This window comes from Henckelia pumila, chromosome 1, assembly GCF_033568475.1.
Source record: "Henckelia pumila isolate YLH828 chromosome 1, ASM3356847v2, whole genome shotgun sequence".
In the NCBI taxonomy this organism is placed as follows: Eukaryota; Viridiplantae; Streptophyta; class Magnoliopsida; order Lamiales; family Gesneriaceae; genus Henckelia; species Henckelia pumila.
The window spans coordinates 82,189,824-82,201,546 of NC_133120.1; the positions used below are offsets into that span (position 1 = coordinate 82,189,824).

An 11,723-nucleotide genomic window follows, 5' to 3' on the forward strand; every position below is an offset into this window, starting at 1 on the left:
TATTTCTTGCTTATGCTGCTTTCAAGGACTTTAAGGTATTCCAGATGGATGTTAAAAGTGCGTTTCTCAATGGTCTTCTCCAAGAAGAAGTATTTGTGGAACAACCCCCAGGTTTCAAAAGCCAAATTTATCCAGATCATGTGTTCAAACTGGATAAAGCTCTTTATGGGTTAAAACAAGTTCCACGAGCTTGGTATGATACTCTTTCACTTTTTCTCAATGATCATGGTTTTACTATTGGTTCTGTAGATAAAACTCTTTTTAAATTTGTCCAAGGCGATCATACGTTATTAGTACAAATATATGTTGATGATATCATATTTGGGTCATCTAACCCCAAATTATGCAAAAAGTTTTCTAAGATGATCCAGGACAAATTCGAAATGAGCATGATGGGAGAACTAACATTTTTTCTGGGATTGCAAGTCAAACAGATGGAAAAAGGGATATTCATTAACCATGTCAAATATACAAAAGAACTTCTAAAGAAGTTTGGAATGAAGAATTGCTCTGCAGCTAGTACTCCAATGAGTGCTTCAATCAAATTGGATAAAGATGAAGTTGGACCCTCAGTAGATCAAACTTTATTCAGAGGGCTTATAGGTTCCTTACTCTATCTGACAGCAAGCAGACCGGACATTATGTTCTCAGTTGGTCTGTGTGCAAGATTTCAATCTGGTCCGAAGCAATCTCACTATATTGCTGCAAAGAGAATCCTAAAATACCTTAAGGGAACTCAGCATGTTGGTTTATGGTATCCAAAAGATTCTAGCTTTAATCTAATTGGTTACTCAGATGCAGATTACGCAGGTTGCAGAATTGATCGTAAAAGCACAAGTGGGACTTGTCAATTTCTTGGTGATAGACTTATTTCTTGGTTTAGTAAGAAACAAACTTCCATTGCTACTTCTACAGCAGAATCAGAATATTTAGCAGCTGGAAGTTGTTGTGCACAATTGCTCTGGATCCAACAGCAACTCAGAGATTTTGGTGTTAATTCATCTGAAGCACCAATTTTTGTGATAATACAAGTGCAATTGCTATAACATACAATCCAGTTCTACATTCCAGAACAAAGCATATTGACATTCGTCACCATTGCATCCGAGATCATGTCCAGAAGAAAGATGTTTGTCTGGAACATGTCTCAACCGATCTGCAAGTTGCCGATATTTTCACCAAACCTCTACCCGACGCTAAGTTTTCTTATTTTCGAAATGTTCTTGGCTTAATTAATATTGAATAGATTAAGCACATGTTTAGGGGGAATATTTAATTTTTTTTTAAAACTGCTCGTTCCAGTACATATCTTAACAGATCTATTCTACTACGCATTAATTCGCTTCATAGTTTACATGAGCTAGATCTATCCTACTTCGCATCTCTAGGCTCCAGTTGATCATCCAAGCGCTTAGGGAGCCTTGACCATTGCAGACGTCATCTTCAAAGCAAATGTTCTGCATCTCATCTCGCTCTGCAAGGAGAATGCACAGATGAACTCCAGATGACTTCAAGACATCTCAAAAATTCTATGTATCAAGCATAAATTTACACCAACGCATTCTTGCATAATTCCTGCGACGCATTGCAGGAGACAATGAAGGAAGGTTAGCACGGTGAGGAGAGCGTAGAGAATCAAGGAAATGCCACATCTTCATTCCTCGCTCAAACACTCTTCTTCTGTATAGATCCTTTCGGATCTCATACTCTTGCTCAACAACGGTGTTATCATTCTCTCTCGCCATTTACTCTTGCTGTTTCAAATTATGTTTTGCTAAAATGTCTTCTAACTCTGCTTCTTATAGGAACATTTAAATAAATGAAAGGACTTCGACAGCTTCAATATGTTTAAAACGTCCAATCATCCTCTGCTTATTTATTGCGAGACTTTAATTTGATCTGCCTAGATCGTGATAATCATTCTTGAGATTCTCAAAACCTTTCCTATTCCTTTTTGACTTTATTGCAAAAGTTGATAAGTCACAGACTATTTCACAGACATCATGTCTAATCACAGTTATCTTATCTTTTGTGTATTCTTCTTCGTAACCCTTAACACTCCATCATTTTTTTTTATCTCTGTCTTTAGGTGACTTTTCATCTGACTTTCAATCTTTCATCTGACTAAAGATGAAACGTTTAGTCGAAATATTATTTGTTTAATATGTTCTTTTGATCTGATATTGTTTAAAGATCTCATACGTGATTTGCTACAAGTATCAATTGCACACACAAAACACAAATCATATAAGATAAACATAATATTTCTTTGCATAATTCAAAAGTGCTTCGTTACATTTTTCATACCAACCTAATCATCTAGATTTCTCCTCATTGGCCCCCAGACCCTCTTTCTCACATCAGCATGCAGACGACATTTGTTCAACCACTCCAATCCAACCGGATCAAAGTGTCTCCCTTTAAACTCACCTGCATTGATCAGATGAGTGAGGACTTTCACCTCCTTCCTGTACATCAGATAAGATACTCCTTGATTCGAGAGGATCTCCCCAACGCTTATGGCACCTAGCAACTCCTTATACTTGTCTTTGCGATCTTCAAGTTCGCAAACATCCTCGTGCTTGCGTGGAGGAAATGGAGCCTGGTGATACATCCGAATCTCCTCCAATTTGAACCAGACACGCATTACCCATTTCAGGATAAATTCCTGAAGTTCTTCCTTAAATTCCTCGACAGACAGATGAGAACTCATTCTTTATCTATATCTTATGCTTTGATTTAGAAATAGGATATTCGGCATATACATCAGAGTGACCTATTTAAAAGAGATTTATTTTCGTATTTTTTTATTTTTACTGTCTTTTCGTATTCCCAAACATTTTTTTTAACCGCGTGTGTACTTGTCCCATCAGCCGCAACTTTTTGAATTTGAATCGTTGCTTACGTCATCTATCACGTGCTAGGTTTTAAAACTTATCGACTAAAATTTTTTTTACACTTAGTATTGTTCTGAGCCCTAAAATTGCTTCTCTTTCGAAAAGAACAGATATCTCGCACTTTTCTTCTTTCGATCTTGCAGGAACACAATGACACCCATTACCCAAAATGTTCTTCTCATCGATTTCCACACCATATTCGATCTCACCGATCAAGGAATGGTGGATATGTTCAGAACAGTTGAAGCATCTGGGCTGCGAAAATTTCTCGTGGGCGGGAAATTGCTTTACAAGCAAGCCCTACCCAAATTTTTCCAGACAGCCAAAGTTGAAAAAGATTCCATCTCTGCAAGTCTTGGTAGAGAATATGTCCGGATCACCTCTACCCTGTTTACTTCTTCGTTTGATCTGCCAAGACAGGGAATTGCTGATTTTTCTTCAATATCTGCTGAAACAAAGAGGCAGATGAAGAGCATGTACTCCTTGACCAACAAGCCAATCCGCATTCCTTGCAAGAAGAAGGAATTGAAGATGGAATTCAGAATTCTGCACGATATCGTGGCCAAATCTCTTCTGGCCAAAGCAGGTTCTTTCGATGCAATTACATCTGAGAAATTTGACGTTATGGTTGCTATATCTGCTGGTATTTCCGTGAATTGGTCTGTTGTTCTGTTCAATATTCTATCTGCTATGATAAATGCACCTACAGAACAATCACAAGGATTTGCAGTTCAAATCGGAGATATTTTGAACGATCTGAATGTCCATCTGGGACCCTCATCTGCACTTCATCCGCACAAAACTTTAAATAAAAGAGCCATTGATGTATACAAAGCTAAGAAGCTAATTATCTTCAAACGTGGTTCATCTCATTCGGATGAAATTGAAGATTTAACGCTTCAAGATGAATCAGAATCCCTGGTCATCTCATCACCAAAGGAAGCTACGCCTCCGAAAAGAACAATCCCGAGAAGAAAGACTATAGCAAAGCGGAAAGATGTGATTTATTCATCTGAATCCGAATCTTCTGAATCGGATCAAGTTACCCTTGCTGCCATTATCCCACCTCATCCTCAGAAAAGAAGAAGGATAGTAAGGTTTCATCCTCGAATTCCACTGCCTCTTCAACCGGCACCGATTCCAGCTATTCCACTCTCCTTGGTAGAACAAATTGTTCCACCAGTGACTCAGCTCAACATCTCTGTACTTCAATCTGGATTCTTCAAAAAGCCTGATGTTGCTCCAAATATGTTATCCAACATTCAAAGAATTATTGATATGACTGCTGAACATATCATCAAAGATGTGAATATAAAAATTAAGTTCTTTGATAAATGGGTTTTTCATCGGACTGAGGATCATTTTTCTCACATCAAGGAATCAAAGACACTGGACAGAATTGCTGCACTTGAAGAGAAAATTCTTGAATGGGCTGAAACTAAGATAATTTATAGAGCCTTGAGCAGAAGAGAGTTTATTCATCTTAGACTACAGGAAAATACTCTTCTAAAGCACATTCGAACAGAGAGAGCAAAATTCAATCCAATCAGTCTGAATATATTTGATAAAACAGCTGCCTTTAACCAATTGGAGAATGATGCAAACTTGATGTCAGGAAAATTTTATCTTATGAGACAAGAATTTCCATCCGAAGCATCAGTCAAAGACCAACCTTCATCTTTCACTTCTGTAGCAGATGAACTATCTCTGATAGATGATGTTATTCTATCGGCCGACCCTCTCAATTCAAGCATCTCTTCAGTTAAGGATACTCTTGTTTCAGAAGAACCATCGATCATCGCTGATGTTCTCACAGACCAGTCTGCTAAGGATTTTCAAGTCAAAGAACCATTAATTCCTTCTACTATCGAAGAAGCTTCAACTGATCAAATTGTCCATACAGACAAGCCTGATTCTTCTGCTGAGAAGGAATTAGAAGTACCCTTAGCTGCATCTACGATCTCCAACACTCCACCTTTTGAAACTAATATCGTTGCTGAAGAAAATGTTGCAGATCAAGTTGCAGATGAATTATTCATCGATGCTTCTATTTCGAATGACTTTCTTATTGAGGATATCGTCATGGACTCTCCAGAACGAGAAGATACTTTTGCTATTGATCCGAACACAGCACTGGTACCTTTTGTTCCCATGACAGAGCAAAATTCTGGCTTATCTGATGATTCTCTGATAAGAGGATCTTCTGAACATTTGGTAATAGATCTGCCTCCTATTCATAAGATAGTCAGGCCTGATATTCTTCATAGTATGTTCAAACCTTTTGCCATTATGCTCAAAGATAAGATGAGCTTACCTAGTCTATCCATCTCAGAGATCTCTATCACAGATCCAGATAAAACATCAGAATTTATGGAGAATACTGCACTTATTTCTTCTGATGTCTCTGCTACGAAACTTCAACTCTGCGGTTTCACTTCTTCTGAAGATGCAGCACCTTCCTCTTCTCGATCGATTCAAGTCAGTCCAGACCAAAGCTTGACTGATTCACTCACCCAATTATCTGCTATTGTTGGTGAATTGCAAGTTAATCAGCTACAAACTTCTACTGAGCTTCGTGATTTCAAATCACATGTGCTGGCAATGGTAAACAACGTAAGTGAATCTGTTATGTACGTTCGAAAGCAACACACTGCAGAATATCTAAATATTCTTCGGAAGCTTGACAGTCTAGAAGCCTCCACTGAAGCTAATAACAAGCAGATTCATGTCACTTTTGGTACCCAGCTCACTGTTATCGTGGATCTTTTATCCGAGCATGGTGATGCCAAAAAGGGGGAAAACGTTACTGAGTCAAGAGCCAAAGGCAAGGGAAAGAAGTAAAAACTCTCAGATCAGAAGAAAAGCAAATACAAGAAGATCAAGTCAAGGAACTATTAATTTTCAACATTTATTTTGTCTAAAATTTTATTTGATCTATGACAGAAATCTTCTTGAAAATTTATTCGATGATAGTCTTCATATTTTCAATCCGGATATTAACTTGGTTTTGACATCACCAAAAAGGGAGAAATTGTTGGAGAATCAAACTCTAAAATTTCGGTGATTACAAAGTCAAAACAAAACCAAGTAAATAAATTAATCGGACCCATCAAATATTAAAGAATAAAGATCTCTATGAAAGTTTCCAGATCAAAGTAACGTGATGCAGATCAAACTACACCGGAGCGATTGACACAAGATCTAAAATGGTCAACAACCAGATCGAAGCCTTGTCAGAAATCTACCCGTTGCTATCATTGAAGAAAACGACAAACTCATTTAATGAGATTTTGAACGTTGATCGGCCTTCACTCTAAGTCAAGATTTGTGAGCCATTTATGAGATATGCTGGCGGCTCAAAATCAGAAAGTGTTGGCGGCTCACTGATTACTTTTTGATGACTATATATACAAGTATTTCGAAGATTGAAGTTACGAGACCAAGGAGTGAAAATTACAAAGCAATCGAATTTTGAAATAGCCTTCACTCAAACTCGGAAACTTATCAGATCAAAGTCTCGATACTCTGAGTTATAATATCTCCCAGATCGATCAAAGCTCAAAGAAATATTTCAATTCGATCCAGATCAAAGTCATATAGCTTTCCAGATCAAATCAACGAAGCATACTCTGTTGCTTCATTTTGTAAACTTTAAGTAGAAAAGTTGTTTTGCTTTGAGTTAGAATATTGCTAGGAGTTCCTTTCAAAAGATTGATTGGATTGGATTTGTACAAAGGGATTGTATAAATCAAAGTCTTCTAGTGGAATTCTTCTGGAAACAGAAGAAGGGGTGACGTAGGAGAATTCATCTCCAAACATCCAGAAACAAATCTATCTCTCTACTGCTTTTATTCCATTTCATCTGCATTAGTTCTTATAAGTGTTCAATCTGCAAGGAAGATTACTTCCGCCTGACTTGGTCAGAATCTTTCAAGCAAATCAAAAGTTTTAAGCAAATAAAACTTTCATCTGATTCTAACAAATCAGATCTAAGTACTCTGAAATTTTTTAATTGTGTATTCACCCCCCCTTTACACATATTTCAATCTTAACAGATTTTGTATTCAATGTATTAAGAAATTTTGACAAATAAAATTTTTATACTGAATTTTTTATGACGCAAGAATTTATGTACGAAATTTTGACAAATAAAAATTTTATATTTAATTTTTTATGACGCGAGAATTTATGTACACGTATTAATTAAAACATATATACCATCACTCATTAAAAAAAAAAAAACAAACAGATGTCCCGGGCATCATTTTATCTAATCAATTTAACATTAAAAAAGAAGTGAACAGACAAGAGAGATTATAACGTTACTTTTTTTTTTTTTTTTAAACTATAACGTTACTATGTATTTATGTTTTTAAGCATTGTGTAGTAATAATCGGGTTAAATGCAACACCTCCAAAATAAAAGTGAACATTCTTATATGTAAAATTAAATGTATTTAAAATATTGACTTTTAAAAATCAGCCATAAAACCTCTTACAATAAAACATTTTGAGTTTTACTTTTTATATTAGATTGAATGTACTTGATTTTTTACAAAAAGAAAATATATATCCCTTCCCCTTATTTTTTTGAGGTGATCATCATTTATATTATGAGTTATTTGCACCTAACACCCATGTGAAATATTGAAAATGTATACTTCTCCCTTGTGAAATTTTAATAGGCATCTTCAACCCTAACCTTTTAAAAAATTAGCACACTCGCCCTTCAAATGAGTGATTGTTGTGCACGCGCCCCTCATGCGACTGGGCAAAGATTTTAATATTTTTTTTGCACCAAATACCCCTGTGAAATATTAAAAATGCATATTTAACCCCTGTGAAAATAATTTTTATATCTATTCAACTCATAATACACAATTTTTAATAAAATCTAATTATAAATATTTAGCAAACATTTTTTATTTTATTAATTTTATTTTTAATTTTTAATTTATTATGATTATATAATTGTTTTCTAAAAAATATTATTATTTTATTTTGTTATCATTATTTTATCAAACTTTCTTCTTGTTTTAACTTCTCCATTAAAAATGCATTCATAAACGAGATTTAAATACCTAAAAGTACCAAAATATTAAATCAAAATGATAAGTTCATGCATATTACTTTTCAATTTAGGATTATAGATTTTTGAACTAAAATCTAAATTTTTTAAAATGCATTGCAGAATTTTCATTAAATAATAATAAACAATATTTATTAATATCTAATTATAAAATATTTTTCTAAAATAAATTATAATTAATTTATTTCTAAAAAAATTATTACTTTATCTCGTTATCATTATTTTATCAAATCACTTCGTATTTTCAACTTCTCCATTAAACCTGATTCATAAATAAGAATTTAAATATCTAAAAATACCAACATATTGAACCAAATGATAAGTTTATGAATGTTACTTTTTCGATTTAGAATTATATAAACATGTTATTTTTTTATTATTTATTACAAATTGTGCAATGCATATTCTCGAAAAATTTAAATTTTGGTTCAATAATATATAGTCCTAAATAAAAAAAATCAATATGTTTGAATTTATCAGTTTAGTTCAATATTTTGGAACTTGAAATTATTTAAATACTTGTTTATGAATGCATGTTTAATGAAAAATTTGGAAATACGAAGTGAGTTTAATAAAATAATGATAACATGTAAAAAAAATAATATTTTTTAGAAAATAATTAATTAATGATAATATATTTAAAATAAAAAATAAAAATTAATAAAACAAAAAATGTTTGCTAAATATTTATAATTAGATTTTATTAAAAATTGTGTATTATGGTTTGAATAAATTTAAAAGTATTTTCACAGAGGTCAAATATGCATTTTTAATATTTCACAGGGGTATTTGGTGCAAAAAAAATATCAAAATATTTGTTCAGTCTCATGAGGGGCGCATGCGCAACAATCACTCATTTGAAGGAGCGAGTGTGTTAATTTTTTAAAAGATTAGGGTTGAAAATACTTATTAAAATTTTGTAAAGGAGAAATATGCATTTTCAATATTTTACAGGATGTTTGGTGCAAATAACTCTTTATGTTATTGAGAAGGAACAAGGTGAATAGTACACACTGTTTTTGCAGTCAATCTAGTTGAAAAATATAATTTCCTGGAGTCTTCAAAAAACAAAAAAAGTAAAATTTCCTGCACAACAAAAACTGGTGGTTGCGAAAATTTTCAGCTCTCCATTCTCGATCCTACGCGAACTACAAAAAAATTCATGGGTTTGGCTGCAAATGGAGCGGCTCCCTGTGTCTTTTCTCCTCCATTGCCACCATTGATGACTTGCACACGAAGACAGCTCAATCCCACATGTAATTCACACTCCTCAGTTAACTTTTCTTCCTATCTTATGTCCAAGAATCCTGTTTCTGTCATCAACTGTGCTAAGGTCTCCGCCGCCTCCACCATGGTGGTCGTGCCGAGCGAAACGGGTGTGGATTTACCTCCGCCTTTGGAGGTGAAGGAGATAGACGCAAAGTGCAGGACATGGGTCTGGAAAGGATATAACATTAATTACTTGGTATACCCAGAAGCTGATTGTGACAATGCTTCCACGAATCCTCCCCTGCTTCTGGTTCACGGTTTCGGTGCTTCCATTGCTCATTGGCGCAGGTAAGTTTTAGATTTTTTTGCTTGAAAAGAAACAACTTTTTCTGTTTTGAGTATCTTTGATTGAGATTTAAGGCCGATTACTATGAAATTTTACCTGAGAATAGTTTTAATTGGAGTCGGCTAGCGAAGATTATATTAGTCTTTGAAAGAAGTAGATTTCAGAAATTTGATCCTCCCCTAGTCTTTTTGCTTGCTTGAGTGAAAAGGGCCGTACAACCCGAAGAAGTTAAAAGTGAGGTAGTTTTTGTGAGTTAGTTGATAGTAGTAGTTATAACTTATAAATGTTGAATACAAATAGGAGGAAGTAATTAGAAATAAATGACTATGCATATTGTTATTCAAACTAATAAGATACTCTCATTTCTTGCCCCAATTCTATCTTCTTCATCTATTTTCTTAGGAGTCCTCTTGCATCAGGTTGTCAGCTGCAGAGCAGATGAACACTTATGCATGAATCATGGTGTAGGACAGCACGGTGTACCGAGTCTTTTTCTGTTATGTTGTTTGCTTAATATGCATATGTATAATGGCTCAATATAACTTGGAGTATAATGAAGTAAAGGAGGCAATCATGCAAATATGACTCCTCATTTTTGGACTTGCCCTGTCATCTTTAGTGGCATTTTCGTGTTAAGGTAGTGTTGGGAGAGAAAATTTTGTTAAGGAAAAGCGACAAGTGATTCCTAGAAACTCTCCCACACTACATAAATATAACATCATTATAATCGCTATTATTCTGCCATTTCAGGAATATCCCCGTACTTGCTGAAAGTCATATGGTTTACTCCATCGATCTCTTAGGTTTTGGTGCTTCGCAAAAGCCAGTTGGTTTTGCTTATTCTATGGAAGTTTGGGCTGAGGTGAATATTTCAACGTAATTTGTGACTTTGTATGCGGCTAGTAAGTACTAAACATTAAAAACATATGGACAGTTGATACTAGATTTCTTGGATGAAATTGTTCAAAAGCCAACTGTACTACTGGGGAACTCGATTGGTAGCCTTGCTTGTGTTATTGCTGCTTCAGGTGTGATGAATTTTCTTATTTTACTGTCTAGTTCTATGTTAGGACTTGGTTTTTACAATTTAAGTTCAATTTTACTCGAACAGAGTCTGCTAACTACCTGGTGAAAGGGCTTGTGCTGTTTAACTGTGCTGGTGGTATGAACAACAAGGCGATAGTAGATGACTGGAGGATAAAGCTATTCTTTCCTTTGCTTTGGCTTATCGATTTGTTATTGGTACAAAGAGGAATTGCTGCTTCTTTGTTCAATCGAATCAGACAAAGGTATATTTAGTTGATTGTGTTTTGCGTCGTGTCTGCGTAATAGGAAAACCAATAAACGAATGTTGTTTTTCCCATATGATGCAGCAATAATTTGAGAAGCATATTGTTGTCTGCCTATGGAAACAAGGAAAACGTGGATGAAGACCTTGTTGAGGTAATTGTTTCTTGTTACCACATCTGTTATCTGCATTTCTGTGGTTTAGGCACATCCGGTTTTCGAATTTTGAAGAAATTACCCAAGACTTCTTGAAGATGTTTAGATTTATTCCCTATCAACCTTCTTTTTTATTTTATTTTAGAAATGTGTGTGTGTGTTTCTTAAAAAATGTCAGATTATTCGGAGACCAGCGGAGGATGAAGGAGCTCTGGATGCCTTCATTTCAATCGTGACAGGGCCACCGGGACCGAATCCAGTGCAGTTGATGCCGAATATTAGCTTACCTATTTTGGTGCTGTGGGGTGATCTGGATCCTCTGACTCCGATAGACGGACCAGTGGGGAAATACTTTGCGTCGTTGCCGGCTCGACTACCAAATGTTAATCTGTACTTGTTGGAAGGTGTTGGACATTGCCCTCATGATGATAGGCCTGACTTGGTCCATGAGAAACTGCTTCCTTGGCTGGCTAATCTTCCATCTTCTTAATGCACGAATGTTTTCGGAATCCTATTCTTGATTCAACAACTGTATATATATATACATCACATGTTGCATAGGGATGGAATTGTGTATCAATCACGATAACCACCACCAATGTTCTGTTTTCTCAGATTTTTATATACGAAGCTGAAAATAGCCAAGTATACCTGTAGTAACGAGTGAATGATAAACTTGAATTTTCGAAAGATTATTTCACAAATATCGACTATTTATTGTTGAGTAGCGACTAGCGGAC

At 35.0% G+C, this 11,723-nt stretch overlaps 2 protein-coding genes across 2 annotated transcripts; both read left to right on the plus strand.

Annotated features, from left to right (window-relative positions):
• Positions 1-362: 362 nt before the first annotated feature.
• LOC140866376 (secreted RxLR effector protein 161-like) lies at positions 363-1,046 on the plus strand. The gene has a single exon (XM_073271356.1). It carries the CDS (start codon positions 363-365, stop codon positions 1,044-1,046), a length of 684 nt encoding a protein of 227 aa, XP_073127457.1.
• Positions 1,047-9,063: 8,017 nt separating this feature from the next.
• LOC140875505 (uncharacterized) lies at positions 9,064-11,687 on the plus strand. The gene is made up of 6 exons (XM_073279207.1): positions 9,064-9,542; positions 10,291-10,402; positions 10,475-10,568; positions 10,652-10,829; positions 10,914-10,983; positions 11,162-11,687. Exons 1-6 carry the CDS (start codon positions 9,148-9,150, stop codon positions 11,471-11,473), a joined length of 1,161 nt encoding a protein of 386 aa, XP_073135308.1. The 5' UTR covers positions 9,064-9,147; the 3' UTR covers positions 11,474-11,687.
• Positions 11,688-11,723: the final 36 nt, after the last annotated feature.